Source organism: Bufo bufo, chromosome 4 (genome assembly GCF_905171765.1).
Source record: "Bufo bufo chromosome 4, aBufBuf1.1, whole genome shotgun sequence".
Lineage (NCBI taxonomy): Eukaryota > Metazoa > Chordata > Amphibia > Anura > Bufonidae > Bufo > Bufo bufo.
This window is the reverse complement of record NC_053392.1, coordinates 40,316,907-40,336,081: the sequence shown is the minus strand read 5'-3', so window position 1 is coordinate 40,336,081 and position 19,175 is coordinate 40,316,907. Positions and strand designations below refer to the sequence as shown.

General features: G+C 42.9%; 1 protein-coding gene across 2 annotated transcripts in view; it reads left to right on the top strand.

Moving 5' to 3' along the window:
* Positions 1–19,175, top strand: part of PTK2B (protein tyrosine kinase 2 beta) — a 190,601-nt gene that overhangs the window by 126,964 nt on the left and 44,462 nt on the right. For both annotated transcript variants that reach the window (XM_040427118.1, XM_040427117.1), the window contains exons 13-21: positions 1,077–1,123; positions 1,213–1,263; positions 1,621–1,718; positions 2,042–2,129; positions 2,812–2,912; positions 3,897–4,012; positions 5,376–5,476; positions 6,235–6,324; positions 6,702–6,906. In XM_040427118.1, coding sequence (XP_040283052.1) covers positions 1,077–1,123; positions 1,213–1,263; positions 1,621–1,718; positions 2,042–2,129; positions 2,812–2,912; positions 3,897–4,012; positions 5,376–5,476; positions 6,235–6,324; positions 6,702–6,906 — 897 coding nt within the window. The remainder of the gene's footprint in view (positions 1–1,076; positions 1,124–1,212; positions 1,264–1,620; positions 1,719–2,041; positions 2,130–2,811; positions 2,913–3,896; positions 4,013–5,375; positions 5,477–6,234; positions 6,325–6,701; positions 6,907–19,175) is intronic.

The window sequence follows — 19,175 nt, the reverse complement described above, 5'->3', positions numbered from 1 at the left end:
TTTTAATAAATGTAACAATTTGTATTTAGTATGTAATTCACAAATTGTCCACTAGGTGGCAGAAGAATACAATAAAACCTTGTCTTCACTTAGGGCTGTCAATCACAGCTGAGCGCTCACTGTAACATTATGTCTTAGTAGAGGGATGCTCAACCTGTGGCCCTCCAGCTGTTGTAAAACTACAACTCCCACCATGCCCTGCTGTAGGCTGTCCAGGCATGCTGGGAGTTGTAGTTTTGCAACAGCTGGAGGGCCACAGGTTGGCCATCCCTGTCTTAGTACATAGATTTGCAGGTAGAGGTTAAAGCAGTTCCCATCCTTATTTTAAGGTAAAGCTAATTTCTAATATTAAACTCTGTATTCCTTTCCGTGCCATTTTCAAAATCTATGCTTGCTATCAATGAATGAAAGCATTCTTTTTGTTTTTTAAGACCCATTACACACCTAATATTTCTTGCAGCTGAGGGTCTGTCGCTCTAGTATCCAGTCTGCATCAGCAGCACAAATCTCTCTCCTGTCCTGATAGTTTGTTACATTGTGTCAGTGCTGGAAATATGTTTAGCTCACAGAGGATTGTGCAGACTGGATAAATTGTAGCAAACCTGCAGCTGCGAAGCGTAATAGGTTTCTACCGACGGATGCAAGCACAAATGTTCCCACTCTCTGGCAGCAAGCAGAGATTTTGGAAATGTTGGGTATTTGAAAGCAAACAAATAGAAAGTGGCAGGAGTTTTTGATATGTTTTTAATCTAAATAGATCCAAAATGATGCGCTGATCCAGAGCTACAAATCCCCTGCATTGAATGAATTAAATGATTTTCTTCGGAGCCACCACTAGATGGAGCTCATGAGCGTTCTGTAGACTAGACTCAATAATAGCACTGTGTGTAGTGAGCTCCCTCTAGTGGTGGCTGCAGGCAGTCAGAATTCATCATCCAGTCTCTCTATTGTCTGAGCAGGGGGTTTGGAGCTGTGCGTCAGAAAACAAAGCTCAGAACATTATAATGATGTCTTAAGATACTGATAGATAATTTTTAGCATTCTTTACATCTTATGCTTATCGTTTTCTTTCGCAGGGACGTTCCGGAGAGAAGGTCGAGGCTGGAAGAAGGCAGCAGCTTCGGTGAGTTTTGGAAATCCGCCACTTCCTGAGGTTCAATAATAATCATATAATTGTTGATCAGTTACATTTATCATCCCCTCCCCCTCCAGAGTCTGATATATACGCCGAGATACCGGAGGAGTCAGAGCAGAGGTCTGCAGGTACGTCTCTTACATGACCGGATCATGAGCTTAAAGGGCAACTCCATCCATATTAATGAGCCCCCCCCAATTACCTATAACATTTTACATTGACATCATATGATCATCCATTAGAGATATTGACCTCATAATAACAGCAATTCTGCCTTTTCCATATGATAATGAGGTAGTCATGGCTCCGCCCCCTTGTTTAATATACACTTGTTTAAAGTCCTAACGTGATATAATTTGTCCTAGGACCCACCCCTAATGTCCTAGGTGATATAATGCAGTAGGAGAATATCTTGATCTAACACCTGACAAACTCAGCTCTGCTACATTTAGCTGGAATGTTTCCATTGGCCCCCTATTTTCCAGGTCCGCGCTATACCATGCGTCGAGATGATGTAGTGTTGGGACGGATCCTTGGAGAAGGCTTTTTCGGAGAAGTCTACGATGGAGTATATAAGAATGAGGTAAAGTGCCTGCGGATAGCCGCACTACACAGGGAGAACGGCTCCACATCCGGACTCCCCCGTGGGCATGTATAATGGTATCTTCTGCGCAAGCGGTTAATAGGTTGTGCTGATGAATAAATGTATGCAATGTGTGGTTGCACCTTATACAGCGCTCCACAATGGTGGTGAAACTTCAACTCCCAGCATGCCCTGGCAGCCTGCGCAATTTGCATAGACTATACCATTATACAGGCCTATAGGGGAGTCCTCCTGATGGCGGCTAGTCATTTATGCTTGCACTATATACTTGCAGCTCATTATCATTTTTCTTCTGGTCTCAGCTTAAAGGAGAGAAGGTGAACGTCGCCGTGAAGACGTGTAAGAAGGACTGCGCCCCGGACGTCAAGGAAAAGTTCATGAGTGAAGCCTGTGAGTGCCGCATGTGCCACCTCAGCCTGGCCCTATGGGCACAGAGCTTATCCGTATGATGGAGTCAGGGCCGGTGCAAGGATTTTTTCCAACACAAGCAAAGCTACATTTTCGCGCTGATCAAAATGATACCCGCCTTGTGAAGATCAGTTGTGGAGTTACTTTAGGTAAATGAGGACTTCAGTGCACAGGGGGCGTGGCCAGCACTGGAAAGCTGAGGTGCACTCAGAAGCTAGGCCCCGCCCCCACGGTGCACTAAAAGTAAAAATTCTTGAGAACACCACACCAGATTTTCACAAGACAGGTATCATTTTAATCAGCAGGATCAACCCTACCAGGCAATGTTTAATGGGGTTGATCCAGCTGACAATCTTTGTTATTACACCCGCCATATTACTGTGATGGCGGGCCTAAGGGCCTTTAGTGGGCCCCCCCCCCACTGCTGTGACAATCTCATCATAGAGGAGGCCAGGCCGGGGACAAAGGTCTCTCTCTGTTTAACCACTTAGATGCCCACAGCCGGCAGGACGTGTGGATAACGAGTATTTATGTGGCATTTCACAAGGAGCTGACCCTAGGGGGAGCTGTGCAATGAGCTCGTCTCAGACGGAACCACAGTTCGGAGAAGGCGTCTCCTCTGGTCCAGTACTTACAGTCACAAGTTCTTGTCTTTTCCTGGTAGATCTGATGAGGAACTTGGATCATCCACACATTGTGAAGTTGATCGGAATTATTGAAGAAGACCCCATCTGGATAGTGATGGAGCTCTACGCATTCGGGGAGGTAATTAGTCGAGGCGTGCTCAATTATAATTAACGATCAAGCTACAAATAATGGTTAAACATTACTGTCTGTGATGCTAAAAAAAAAATGGATCCATTAATTGTCTTCCACTAGGTGGCGCCATGTCCGATGGAAAACTGTGTAGAATGAAATCTGAAAGCTTAGAACTGGATTTGTGATCAGATTGCTGCTTTACGCCTAAAATTAGACTATGAAAAATTTGAATTATCATACACACATAAAAAAAATTTGGATTTTTGGATCAGTTTTTCAAAATAAGAATATTATATAGTATACTGTATATTCTAAATATCAACACTTTATAATATTTATATTATAAAATAATTACACAAACGTTTTCCTGTTTCCAGTTCCTGCTGTTAGATGGAAACCGTCAGCAAGCAGCTCTGTTATATCTTTCATTCTACAGTTGTCATGTGTGAGATCATACGTCTGGTTCTGTGGCACATTTCACTCCATTCTCTGGTTTGGGTGGTCTTGTGGACCCAAGACTTAAAGGGGTAGTCCAATATTCACAAGACACGCCTTAAATGCCTCCCATTTGCGTATCCCACCTATAAAACACTCACCTCTCAGGAAAAAGGGGGCCCTGTGACCCCCATTTGCCGATTTACACCACTGATTGCTCAGCTCCTTCTGGAAATCACATAGAACTCAATGGAGGGGACGGAATGCAAGCGAGACCACCTCTCTATTAAATTATATGTGGAACGATACCCCTATGAATCGGTGCACAGGAGTCATGGGACCCCTGAACAAAAAGGAACTGAGTAAAATAAGATAAAACATGAAAAAAGGGCAATGAAGACATAGTACACGGTCCCTGGATTTACATAAGGTGACTATAGGACCAGAATTAAAGGCAGAGCTGCACTTTAGGTTCATTGATCTCCCACCTGGTAATTGATGTTATTGATAACTGGTACTGAGACATGAGTATTAATATCTATGGTTTCTCCGCAGCTTGGGCAGTATCTGGAGAAGCACAAGACCACCCTGCAGGTCCTCAGCATGATCCTGTACTCACTGCAGATCTGTAAGGCTCTGGCCTATCTGGAAGGAATTAACTGTGTCCACAGGTAACGGAAAGCAGGTTGTAGGGGTGAATACTTACAGCATTGCAGTAAAGTGATCTACAGCTCCTTATATTGTATTATCACTGCCCCTAGTGGCTATCCCATGGCATTGCAGCAGCCTAGAAGTGGTTTTGACTCCCTAGGGCTGTTGCACCCTTTCTTCCTACACCCTGGTATTGGGGCTCCTGCCTGGTGTCGGTTGGGCTGCCATTGATGTAGGATGATGTGCTTGGTGCCAGGCAGGACTGATGGATAGTGGAGACAATGATCAGACCAGTTAGTTTTAATCAATAACGTCCCTCTTTACCAAGTTAATGATTGAGGTAGTAGTAGAAATAGAAGCAAAGCACAGTTCCACATTATATCACAGTGCAATATTCTCTCATTAGCTGCATATGGACAGCAACAATGATGGTGGTTATAGTAGTCCCTCTCTCACTTGCAGCCTCTCAGCAGAACCACAGGCATGAAATAAGGTTCTTATTAAGACGCCCTACAGTTCCCATACTGAGGGGCGCAGAAATTTAGAAACGGGTGGCCAATAGATTTTGAAGTGTGGTAGGATGTCTTAGCACTAGTCCCTTCCACAGCAGCAAAGTCTTTGTGCCATAAATAAGCACAATACCTTGCTCTCTGAAGCTTGCATGGCCTTGTGAGTTCTAGACCTTCTTAGATGTCTGCTCTCCTTCTCTCTGGAGCACTTTAGTAGAAGGGTTACTTCCACAGAAATTGTAGGCTCAGAGATTAGACTCTTCTGAACTTGAGCCTAGCTGTGCAGAAGCTGTTACGCAAATGTCTTCCTTGCACTGCTCAAACTAGACTCCCTCAGTCAACACTGACTTGTCAGGGGGACGGGACCTGGCTCATCACCCACACAACCTAGCACAATTTGCCAAGTTGTTAACCATATGTTGTCCATACAATGCCATTACGTGTATGTGCATAACAAATCACACCATTTACCTCAAGCAACCTTGCATTAACTTTGTTGTTGGCAATGGACACTTTGCAGTAGTCCTCTGGGGCACTGCAGCATGACGCACAAATATTGTAGTATTATAATAGAAATCAGCGTTATATGTAAGATATTACTTTTGAATTTGAGGTGGGATTGTGCTTATATTGAGCAGCCAGTCAGAACGAGCAGAGCTGCAGTGATTACATAGGATGTGGCCTATAGACACTGCAGCTAAGCTGGAGTCACTGATTGTAACTGTACCCTGATGGCTGATGTGTATGCCTATCTCAAAATAAGAAGGAAGCTAGAGCATGGTGTACCTGGAGTCGTAACATTGTTTTAGCGAAATGCTATATTTCCACGGTTTCTTCCATCTGACGGCATAAAATACCCAACTCTGTGTTACAGGGACATTGCAGTCAGGAACATACTCGTGGCTTCTCATGAGTGCGTGAAGTTAGGAGATTTTGGACTCTCCAGGTACTTAGAAGAAGAGGAGTATTATAAAGGTTAGTACTCACAGCCGATCACCCGACTTATCCTGATCTTCAGTTACATCATGTCTTAAAACGCAGTTACACTCAGAGCTGGATTCAAGATTTTGCTAGATAAAGCTTGAAATGTCCAAAGAGAGTGCTGACAGACACACCCTTATTGGGGTCATGTGAGCTCCTTTAATGTATTGTCCTTAAGATGGGACTTTAAAGGCTCATTTTATTACTCTCTCCATGAAGAGATTCCTTTTGGGGTTCTCTTTTCTTGTCTACAAAGTATCCAGAAATTCTGGTATCATTTGGGGACAATGCCCATTGGTGATGCCAATGATGATAAAAGCTAAAAGGCTCTGCTTCAATTGGAGACCTCTACACATATTTATTGGAGCCCACTCACCAAAAATTTTGGGTAATTTATGGAGGAACTCAAAGATGCTCAGGGTGGGGATAGAATATTGGAATGCTTTGGGTAGCCCAACAATGGGTTTATGCAGGTTCCTAAGGATGGAGGAAAGTCATTCAGGGGTTCCATCATGACGCAAAAGGGTTGGGGTTCATATATACAGTTAACTTAAAGGTAAAATTCAGCCAAAAATGATCTTTCAGCATTTCAAAGATAAATGCCAGAAGATCACAGCTTTTGGAAATTGGAGGCATCCAAGCTCATTGACTCAACCAACCCCAACGTGATCTTTCCTCAGGATAAGTCAAATGATTGTATTCAAGTGAACGTTAAGAAGACCTATTTTTATTCCTTTTTTGTCTTTTCACAGCCTCTGTGACCCGTCTCCCTATCAAGTGGATGGCTCCAGAATCGATAAACTTCCGGCGCTTTACCTCAGCCAGCGATGTCTGGATGTTTGGTGAGACATCTTGGTGCCAGCAAAGAAAATGAAAGAATAAAACAAAGTAACCAGGGTTTTCCACAGGTGGTACCAGATGAATGGTTAAAATTCTGTTAAACTGGTACCAGTGTGGTCTACTTGGCTGGTTCATCGCATAGATCTGGTAGCATCACAGGCTGGCCATTTCAAGAGGCCAGCCGACCATGTATATCCTAACCCTAGTCACCTATTGAACTCCAGTATTAGTGGCATTGATCTATGAGATGCTCATTATAGGCAAGAGGATGACTATAGCAGTGGTCTGTAGAGTTTGTTCAGCCAGGGCTAAATTTTTGTAATAATTTTTTGTCCTCCTATGATCGATAGGAAGATAATCCATCTTCTTTTCATTTTAGGAGTTTGTATGTGGGAGATCTTGTCCTATGGCAAGCAGCCTTTCTTCTGGCTGGAGAACAAAGATGTGATCAGCGTCATCGAGAAAGGAGATCGACTTCCAAAGCCAGAGGTGTGTCCTCCGACTCTCTACACACTAATGACACGATGCTGGACCTACGACTCTTTTGAAAGACCCAAATTCACAGAGCTAGCCTGCAGCTTAAGGTAAAGAAAATTCTACACCCTTTGGGAGGACCTGTTGTTGCTTATTGATGGTCCCACTGAGCTTTTACCAGGAGTGGAGGAAGGGAAATGATAACTATTTTGTGCATATTTCTGCTCTATGTGGTTGTCGTGGACAGTGGTCCAACAATCATGGCTGAATATCCTCTATCATCCAGCACTTACTACTACTATTACTAACAGTATTTGGAAAAGTGGATCCCAACCCGCCAAAGGATAATAAAACTGAGACTAGGGTGAAGCATACATTTTGAGTCTGGTCATTAATTTCTCTTCAGCTCTGACCATGACTGGATCATTTAAAGAACCCCACTGTGATACCTGCACAACCTTTTAGACTAGGGCTACAAAAATTACCAGTACTACATGTTGAAGCAGAGGTCTATGAGGACGTTCTTTTAACCAAGGCAAAGGTTATTAGGACGTTTTGGGCAGTTTGCAGTGCTAGCCTTGTGTCCCAGTAGCCTGGTCAAGGCAAGGTGGCTTGTTGGCACCCTTAGGGCATCTGATCATAGTAACCGACTTGCTGTGCTCTGAGATTGACCCAACATAGTGTCATCACACTGCTTGAGACCAAAGTCGTAAACACAGATCAGATGTGTTGCAACCCATTATACATTAGGGTATGTCGTTATTTGTACTCTGGGTAGCATCATCATTGCTTCCATGGTGCCTACAGTGTAGACATCATATTCAACCTCAAGTTGGCTGTGACCAAGGGTTGCTGTCCATATTGAACCATAAATACATTGGGCATCCAATCCTTGATCTAACTCAAGCCAATGCTGTCATGGTCAGATCTCAGATCTTCTCCCTCCAAACGTATTAGAGAAGTGGTTAAGATCTCAGAAGTTTGATTCTGAATTAAAAAGTTCTGCTTCTGTGCCTTATATTTCATGCTCAGCATCATATAAGGAGCATTAGTCACCGGAAAGTGACTGACGTAATTTACGAGTCTCCATATAACAATATTAACAAACTCAATGCAAGTTCTGCGTAAGATTTAGGAGAACATTTCTGACAGCAGATGAATGCAGTGCAACTCCATAAAGCCTCAGCAGTGAGTCACAAAGCAGATTAGACGCTGATAGAATATACTGCAGATCAAAAAGCCAAAGTAAATAGTGTAATATATCTTTAAAAGTCCAAAGCATGGTATATCCACTGGTGCATTCTACTATTTATAGCGCCACAATGAAGAGCGCACTCAAAAATGGAACCTGAAAGACTAATGGCTGCAGTGACACAATGACAGATGGCACCAGCCCGGGACTCAAGACAAAACAGTGTAGTAATCTGTTACTAAATATGCACCATCATTAAAGGGGTTGTCCGGGTTCAGAGCTGAACCCGGACATCCCTCCATTTTCACCCCAGCAGCCCCCCTGACATGAGCATCGGAGCAGTTCATGCATTTTTAGGAGTTCCGGTGACGTATCGGGGCTCTCCATGGGGCTGACAGGAACCCCGGTGACGTCACCGGCACTGATGGGCGGGATTTAGCTCTGCCCTAGCCAGTAAAACGGCTGGGGCAGAGCTAAAGCCCGCACTGACTGGTGGCTGAGACTGGTGGCACTGTGATTGGTGGCCGTCCTATTAGTACACACAAAACCTGTCCTAATCACATGGGAGGACAAGTTACTTCACAACACTGAGCTAAAGAGCTGCCTCATCCTCCTCCCTGCTCTGCTTGTCAGTATGCAGCTGATAAAATCTTCAGCTGAATCTCTGTAGGAATGGAGTTCATGAGGAGACATGAAGTACAGGGAGGACGGACAAGAAAGACTGTGGTAATGGAGACTGCATACAAGAGCTGTTGCTCATTACCCCCACCTCCTCTCTGTACTTCATGTCTCCTCATGAACTCCACTCCTACAGAGATTCAGCTGAAGATTTTATCAGCTGCATACTGACAAGCAGAGCAGAGAGGAGGATGAGGCAGCTCTTTAGCTCAGTGTTGTGAAGTAACATGTCCTCCCATGTGATTAGGACAGGTTTTGTGTGTACTAATAGGACGGCAGCCATTTTATTTTTTCTAATGATTACTCCCAAGACAAAACGAGCCATTATAACTAATGAAATGTATTTGGGAATATATCCATAATAATAAAAGCCCTGTGTGCATGCGCTGTGTCTGTGTGTGTGTGCAGGTTTCTACACTTAGCATGCGCGGCGCGCCGACCAAGCAGCCCACGGCGCTCCACGCGCCGCCCGCACCACCCACACCAGCGCGCACGGCGTGCCGACCAATCATCACACGGCGAGGTCTCAGCCACCCTTTCCTCTAAAATGAAATGGAACATGGTCAAGATCATATATTCAGAGAAATATAAATTATATCCAATTTTCATGTCATCTTAGCCTCCAGAGAGAGCTGTTTCATTGATGTCTGTATATACAGCTTTATCAAAGAAACAGCTCCATCTGGAGGCTAAGATGACATGAAAATAGGATATCGTTCATTTTTCCCTGAATATACGATCTTGACCATGTTCCATTTCATTTTAGAGGAAAGGATGGCTGAGCCCTCTCCGTGTGATTGGTTGGCGCGCTGGTGTGGGCGGTGCAGTTGCGTGTGAGGCGGCGGTGATTGGGCGGCTTTAATTATCGGCACGCACGCACGGACACGGAGCACGCATACAGGGCTTTTATTATTATAGATTGTGTTTGAGGGAATCAATGGTAAAAGCTATCTCTAATAATAAAAGCCCTGTGTGCGTGCTCAGGGCTGCGTGTCTGTGCGTGTGTGAACTGCGCATGTGCGGCGCTCCACACGTCGCCTGCACCTGCGTGCCGCCCAATCACTGCCGCCGCTCACAGGTTATGGTGTGCTCTCCACGTCGGAGCGCCGCCATTACTGTCCATGCATCACAGAGCCGCACAGTCCCAGCAGTCTCAGCCACAGCCATAAGTCGCTGCCAACAGTCTCAGCCACCAGTCGCTGCCAGCAGTCTCAGCCACCAGTCGCTGCCAGCAGTCTCAGCCACCAGTCGCTGCCCGCAGTCTCAGCCACCAGTCGCTGCCAGCAGTCTCAGCCACCAGTCGCTGCCAGCAGTCTCAGCCACCAGTCGCTGCCAGCAGTCTCAGCCACCAGTCGCTGCCAGCAGTCTCAGCCACCAGTCGCTGCCAGCAGTCTCAGCCACCAGTCGCTGCCAGCAGTCTCAGCCACCAGTCACAGCCACCAGTCACAGTGCCAGCAGTCTCAGCCACCAGTCACTGCCAGCAATCTCAGCACCACCAGTCAGTGCCAGCCGTCCCCTTGCCATTTAATATAGACTGTTCCTACTAATATTTATGCACTACTGTTCGAGCTCCCGTTATTGTAACGGGCTTAATGTCTACTTTATAATAAAATAATATTTAAGTATGTTCAGTCATTTTATTTTCTTAATTCTTAAGTCTAAAATAGTCCCTGAGATACAGGCTGCTGATCATCTGTGACCTCCAGATATTTACAGTATTCCAGATACCTGCCTTCATGATTAGTATTATAGTAGTTATATTCTTGTACATAGGAGCAGTATTATAGTAGTTATATTCCTGTACATAGGAGCAGTATTATACTAGTTATATTCTTGTACATAGGAGGCAGTATTATAGTAGTTATATTCTTGTACATAGGAGCAGTATTATAGTAGTTATATTCTTGTACATAGGAGCAGTATTATAGTAGTTATATTCTTGTACATAGGAGCAGTATTATAGTAGTTATATTCTTGTACATAGGAGCAGTATTATACTAGTTATATTCTTGTACATAGGAGGCAGTATTATAGTAGTTATATTCTTGTACATAGGAGCAGTATTATAGTAGTTATATTCCTGTACATAGGAGCAGTATTATAGTAGTTATATTCTTGTACATAGGAGCAGTATTATAGTAGTTATATTCTTGTACATAGGAGGCAGTATTATAGTAGTTATATTCTTGTACATAGGAGCAGTATTATAGTAGTTATATTCTTGTACATAGGAGGCAGTATTATAGTAGTTATATTCTTGTACATAGGAGCAGTATTATAGTAGTTATATTCTTGTACATAGGAGCAGTATTATAGTAGTTATATTCTTGTACATAGGAGCAGTATTATAGTAGTTATATTCTTGTACATAGGAGCAGTATTATAGTAGTTATATTCCTGTACATAGGAGCAGTATTATACTAGTTATATTCTTGTACATAGGAGGCAGTATTATAGTAGTTATATTCTTGTACATAGGAGCAGTATTATAGTAGTTATATTCTTGTACATAGGAGGCAGTATTATAGTAGTTATATTCTTGTACATAGGAGCAGTATTATAGTAGTTATATTCTTGTACATAGGAGCAGTATTATAGTAGTTATATTCTTGTACATAGGAGGCAGTATTATAGTAGTTATATTCTTGTACATAGGAGCAGTATTATAGTAGTTATATTCTTGTACATAGGAGCAGTATTATAGTAGTTATATTCTTGTACATAGGAGCAGTATTATAGTAGTTATATTCTTGTACATAGGAGCAGTATTATAGTAGTTATATTCTTGTACATAGGAGCAGTAATATAGTAGTTATATTCTTGTACATAGGAGGCAGTATTATAGTAGTTATATTCATGTACATAGAAGCAGTATTATAGTAGTTATATTCTTGTACATAGGAGGCAGTATTATAATAGTTATATTATTGTACATAGGAGGCAGGATTATAGTAGTTATATTATTATACATAGGAGGCAGTATTATAGTAGTTATATTCATGTACATAGAAGCAGTATTATAGTAGTTATATTCTTGTACATAGGAGCAGTATTATAGTAGTTATATTCTTGTACATAGGAGGTAGTATTATAGTAGTTATATTCTTGTACATAGGAGCAGTAATATAGTAGTTATATTCTTGTCAAATTTCTTTTTATTGAAAAAAGGTAGCAGAATAACAACAGTGTCGGAACATACCAACTTCACAATTTGCCACACAAGACAAAGGCATCACATATAATGTACTTAGTTAGTAGTAAAGCATACAATTCTTCATAATATACATTGAATTATGTCACAATAAGATTTAACATATTGAGTGTTATATAAGGGATTTCACGACAAACCTAGATCCTGTGAAGTGCCTTGTTTCTATAGCATGATTGTTTCTTGCATAGGTAAGCTTTATTATGAAGAATATATGTCAGTGAGTATTGGGATACCTATGTTTCCTGAGGTGAACTAATATTAATTCCTACCACCAGTATTTGTATGAGGAGGAGAAGTTCCAACCAGAAAAGGAGGATACAAGGGAGAGGAAAAAGGGACAGTAGTCCTTCAACTTGGGATGGAAGGGAATTGGGATGGTGAGGCCTCCTAGGGGAGACCCTCCTGAACACACATGTTTCAAATGCTTTTCATGTATGCTTTGTCTATACACGCTCTACCAGGAGTTGTTGGATTTTGGTGGTCATGGACTGAGATTATAATAAGGCGACTGTATAAGTTGCATCTCTAACACCTTAGCGCACCTGGGGATCTGTTCTCTGGTTCCTGTATGTCAGCCATGGGGACCAAGTTTTAAGATATTTCTCATGCCGTCTGATCTCCCCGCCAGCCAGCTCCTCCATTCTACATATCTGGTCTACTTTTATTCCCCAATGTGGGAGTGCAGGCGGTTCTTCACTGAGCTACTTCTGTGGAATTAGAAGCCTCGCGGCTTGTATTAAATGTGTAGGCAAGCTTGATTTGGATGGAGACAGGCCTGGAGTAGGAAGCCAGAGGAGCACCAATTCTGGCGATAGCTGGACATGTCTATTCATAACTTTGTCTATTACTTCAGATACTCCTTCCCAATACTCGCGTATTTTTGGACAAGACCAAAATATATGTGTTTGCGATCCACTTTCCTCCCCACACCTCCAGCACAGGTCAGAATTGCTAAAACCTTTAGTAAATAGTTGTTTCGGTGTGTGGTACCACTGAGTTAGTAACTTGTATGAGTGCTCTTGTACTCTCACGCATCTTGAGAATCCATGCGAGTGTGCGTGGATGCGCAAAATATCAGTTTCTGAGAATTCCATATCTAGTTCTGTAGCCCAGGTTTTTAAATAATGTGGCATCCCTACAGGGTTTTGAACATTAAGTGCTAAGTATAATTTAGATATTAGCTTGTTAGGGGGCGACTCTAAATGCATCAGTTTCTCAAACCAATAGTAGTTATATTCTTGTACATAGGAGAAGTATTATAGTAGTTATATTCTTTTACATAGGAGCAGTATTATAGTAGTTATATTCTTGTACATAGGAGCAGTATTATAGTAGTTATATTCTTGTACATAGGAGGCAGTATTATAGTAGTTATATTCTTGTACATAGGAGCAGTATTATAGTAGTTATATTCTTGTACATAGGAGCAGTATTATAGTAGTTCTATTATTGTACATAAGAGCAGTATTATAGTAGTTATATTCTTGTACATAGGAGGCAGTATTATAGTAGTTATATTCTTGTACATAGGAGGCAGTATTATAATAGTTATATTCTTGTACATAGGAGGCAGTATTATAGTAGTTATATTCTTGTATATAGGAGCAGTATTATAGTAGTTATATTCTTGTACATAGGAGCAGTATTATAGTAGTTATATTCTTGTACATAGGAGCAGTATTATAGTAGTTATATTCTTGTACATAGGAGCAGTATTATAGTAGTTATATTCTTGTACATAGGAGGCAGTATTATAGTAGTTATATTCTTGTACATAGGAGCAGTATTATAGTAGTTATATTCTTGTATATAGGAGCAGTATTATAGTGGTTATATTCTTGTACATAGGAGCAGTATTATAGTGGTTATATTCTTGTACATAGGAGCAGTATTATAGTAGTTATATTCTTGTACATAGGAAGCAGTATTATAGTAGTTATATTCTTGTACATAGGAGCAGTATTATAGTAGTTATATTCTTGTACATAGGAGGCAGTATTATAGTAGTTATATTCTTGTACATAGGAGCAGTATTATAGTAGTTATATTCTTGTACATAGGAGCAGTATTATAGTAGTTATATTCTTGTACATAGGAGGCAGTATTATAGTAGTTATATTCTTGTACATAGGAGCAGTATTATAGCAGTTATATTCTTGTACATAGGAGCAGTATTATAGTAGTTATATTCTTGCACATAGGAGCAGTATTATAGTAGTTATATTCTTGTACATAGGAGCAGTATTATAGTAGTTATATTCTTGTACATAGGAGCAGTATTATAGTAGTTATATTCTTGTACATAGGAGCAGTATTATAGTAGTTATATTCTTGTACATAGGAGCAGTATTATAGTAGTTATATTCTTGTACATAGGAGCAGTATTATAGTAGTTATATTCTTGTACATAGGAGCAGTATTATAGTAGTTATATTCTTGTACATAGGAGGCAGTATTATAGTAGTTTGTCACTACCAGACATCTGAGAAGCTCTGACAGACGTCCTTCAGAACCATAGGTGTGCGCAGCCTATTGCATTAGGGTGTGCACCCTAAAGCACAAACACACGCCGCGCGCGTGTGTGTGTATATATATATATATATATATATATATATATATACACACACAAATACACTAAGGGGTATGAGGGTACATTATTATACAGGGGTAATATAAATTATATTATATAAGTTATATTACCCCTTCATCATGTCCCCTGAGATAGCCCTCCTCAGTTATATTACCCCTGTATAATAATGTACCCTAATACCCCTTAGTTTTACCCCCTGTATAATTTACCCTGATCCTTCAGTTATATTACCCCTGTAATTTACCCTGATACCCCTCAGTTATACAGTATCATATAACTGAGGGGTATCAGGGTACATTATACAGGGGTGTAATTGAGGAGGGGTAGCAAGCAGCAGGGAACATACAGGGCAGAGTTCCAGTGGTGTAGCGTGGGTTGTTAGCACCCGGGGCAAGCCAAGTATTTCTCCCCCCAATCTGTGGACACGCCCCTTTTTTACAAATAATGCAGTAGATGTCACCTGCAGTCCTATGTAACACCACAGATAACACAGTGATAACTCTCTGAGTACAGATAATGTAGTAGATGTCACCTGCAGTCCTATGTAACACCACAGATAACACAGTGATAACTGAGTACAGATAATGTAGTAGATGTCACCTGCAGTCCTATGTAACACCACAGATAACACAGTGATAACTGAGTACAGATAATGTAGCAGATGTCACCTGCAGTCCTATGTAATACCACAGATAACACAGTGGTAACTCTCTGAGTACAGATAATGTAGTAGATGGGTATGAGGCCCCAGAATTCAGAACACGCACAGTGTGACCTGAAGTCTGGGGCCGGACTGCGGCAGTGTGGGCTAAATCCTATAGCCCCCCTTCCTCCCCCAAACAGATATGTGGACGGACATTACATATAATGGTGCACACTATACAGTAGAGTACAGCAGCACATACCTGTTACATCCAGTGACGTCTCCTGTGATCTAGACTCTTTCCTCAACGTCTTCATTCGGAGATAAGACCGCCATGATACCTTCTTTCAGCCGCGTCTCTGCAGAGTTTCACAGAAAAATGTTTAGATTTCTCACTTTACTATCATCCTCAGATAACAGACCCCCCCTCCACCCGTAGTGCCCATAACTATAATGCCCTCTGCATAATTATAATATGGCCCCTCTGTGTTGTTATTATTCTTAATATTATAATGGCCCCCTCTGTATTAGGCTCCATTCACACGTCCGCAAAATGTGTCCGCATCCATTCCGCAATTGTGCGGACCCATGCATTCTCCATGGGGACGGAATGGATGCGGAAAGCACACAGTGTGCTCTTCGCATCCGCATTTCCGGAGCGACCTGCCGAACTTCCGGTCCGCGGCTCTGGAAAAAAATAGAACATGTCCTATTCTTGTCCGCAGCTGTGGACAAAAATAGGCTGTTCTATGGGGGTGCCTGGCGGGTGTGTTGGGGATCCGCAAAACACTGCAGACTTGTGAATGAACCCTAATAGTAATAATTATGGCGCTCTTCAGCCCCTCCAGCATACAGTCCCATGTAAAATACATCACTCCTTGCCTTCAGCCCCTCCAACATACAGTCCCATGTAAATAATATCACCCTTCTTCTCTTCGCTGCCTGCCTTGAGCCCCTTCAGCATACAGTCCCATGTAAAATACATCACGCCCTGCCTTCAGCCCCTCCAACATACAGTCCCATGTAAAATAATATCACCCCTCCTGCCTTCAGCCCTTCCAGCATACAGTCCCATGTAAAATACATCACTATCTCTGCCTTCAGACCTTCCAGCATACAGTCCCATGTAAAATAATATCACCCCTCCTGCCTTCAGCCCTTCCAGCATACAGTCCCATGTAAAATACATCACTATCTCTGCCTTCAGACCTTCCAGCATACAGTCCCATGTAAAATAATATCACCCCTCCTGCCTTCAGCCCCTCCAGCATACAGTCCCATGTAAAATACATCACTATCTCTGCCTTTAGCCCCTCCAGCATACAGTCTCCAGGTAAAAAATATCACTTCCCCCCCTCTCTTCAGACCCCTCTAACCTTCTGCTCCTCTCTGCAACGTGCTCTGTGGAATTTCCTGCATATCTTGAGGCCCCGCCCCCTGTATGACGAGACTCCGCCTCTTTCCCGACATCATACCTCCCTAGAGCAAATCCATTCTAGCGCTCTACTGTCTCATAGGCTTCAGACCCTTAGCCTGAAGCCTATGTGAAGGATCGCATCAGGAGTTGGCAGATGGCAGTGCAGCACGGAGGTGATGATTAGGGTGTGCCCAGGCACACCCGGCACACCCCGTGCGCACGCCTATGTTCAGAACCTCCTCCTTGAGGTTCCTTTTGTTTTGCTTTCATTTTCTCATCTCGTTAGCCTCTCTCAGCTGTCATGTAGTTGCACTGATTGCATCCCTTTAAATCCCTTCTCATACTGCATCACTTTGCGATTTATACAACTTCCTGGAGTATATGCATGCTGGATGCTACTACTGAGTCTTCTACAGATAAGTTTTGTTTATTCATTTGTATTTTCCTGTTTGCTGGATCCCAGGAGACCCTGACTCCCTCCGTATCGAGTGTAGGGAGCCGGTGGTCGTGTCCCCTCACTATTATAGGGTGTTCAGGGGTTATTCAGTCGAGGTACGAGGATATGCGATCTTCTACCATTGAGAATTTTGCATAGGCTGAGAAGTTTAGGGAGAGAGCCAGGTCTGTTGCAGGGCTATCCCTTTGGTTCCTTAGTTTTGGATCCAGTCAGCCGGATCTTCCTTTTGGGTCTTCTAGTTTGTTGTACACCTTCCGTGACATTATAAACCGCCAAAACCGTCTCAAGCATGAATCCGGTTTCACTTTTAACTGAACACATGCAGGGTCTTTCATTGGAGGTAGCAGATCTCCGTAAAACTGTTTCGCAGTTTCAGGTGACCGGTTCAGCTTGCGTTCATAGAGTTTGTTCTGAGCCTAAGATCTCGCTCCCGGATACGTTCTCCGGGGGTAGTGAGAATTTTGTTCGTTTTAGAGAGGCTTGCAAACTCCATTTTCGCGTACTTCCCCATTCCTCTGGTGATGAGGAGCAGAGGGTGGGGATCATCATCTCGCTGCTCAGGGATAATGCTCAGTCCTGGGCTTTTTCGCTGCCGGTGGGGGCACGGCCCCTCTGTTCAGTGGATGAATTTTTTTAGCCCTGGGTCAGATATATGATGATCCGGATCGTATTGCTCTGGCTGAGTCTAGATTACGTCTTTTATGCCAGGGTAAACAGTCCGCAGAGATATATTGTTCAGAATTTCGGAGATGGGCAGCTGATACTGGTTGGAATGATGCTGCACTCCGAAGTCAATTTTGCCATGGTCTTTCAGAGGGATTGAAAGATGCATTTGCCTTTCATGAGAGACCTACCTCCTTGGACTCTGCCATGTCTCAGGCCGTTCGTATTGACAGGTGTCTTAGAGAGAGAGGAGAGATCACTCCTTCCTGTCATACTCAGTCCAAGGACAGTGCGGCGGTCTCATTCAGTGCACAGGGGTCTCAGTCGCTCTCAATCCTTTCTGAGCAGGAGCCCATGCAGCTGGGTTTGCTTGCCTCTGACAATAGAAGATTCAGCTCTCATGGGAAGGTTTGTTTCTGTTGTGGAGGTATAAATCATTTGGCAAATGTTTGTCCCTCTAGGAGATTCAGGCAGTTTTTTGAGAGTAATAAAGAAACAAAAAGAAAAAAATCCTCTAAAAACGTTCCGTCTGTTACAATTGGCAAGGTTGATGCGGAAATTGAAGGTTTTCTGTTTGCTTGTAGTTCCCGTTTTCTCCTACCTGCCAGGGTGGCGCTAGAGAGCAAGAATATTTTTTGAGAGATTTTTGTAGATAGTGGAGCAGCTGTCAATCTTATTGATAATCAATTTGCTATAACTCATGGTTTCCAGGTATGCACTTTGGGAAAGGATATACCTGTTTTTGCTATTGATTCCGTTCCACTTTCTCAGAAATCGTTAAAGGGCATAGTTCACAATATCCGTTTAATTGTGAGTGATACTCATGTTGAGGATGTGTCATGTTTCGTCCTAAACGGGTTGCCTACTCCTCTAGTGTTGGGGCTACCCTGGCTCACTAAACATAACCCCACCATTGATTGGCAAGCGAGGCAAATAAATGGTTGGAGTGACTTTTGCAGAGAGAATTGCCTCATGACATCTGTTTCTGAGGTTTCTACTAAGACTGTACCATCTTTCCTCTCTGAATTTTCAGATGTGTTTTCTGAGAGTGGAGTTCAGGAATTGCCCACTCACAGGGAGTACGATTGCCCTATTAATCTCACCCCAGGCGCCAAGCTGCCTAAATCTCGTTTATACAATCTCTCCCAACCTGAAAGGGTCGCTATGCGTGCTTGAATCTCTGAGAGTCTGAGAAAGGGACACATACGACCCTCGAAGTCACCTGTTGCCGCTGGTTTTTTCTTTGTTAAGAAAAAAGATGGTTCTTTAACCGCTTTACGTCCGCCCATAGGATATAAACGTCCTATGGGTGGACGTCTATTTCTGAACGGACGTTCCAGAACGTCTTTTCAGAAAGTGCAGCTGCACGCTAATCGTGCAGCTGCTGATCGGGTTGCCCGCTGTCAGTGACAGCAGGGCAACCCTAAGACAAGGCAGGGACAGTGCCCAGGTGTCCCTGCCTTCTAGATCGCTGCAGACACAGCGCTCACCGAGCGCTGTGTCTGCAGAGAAGGAAGCGCTATGCGCT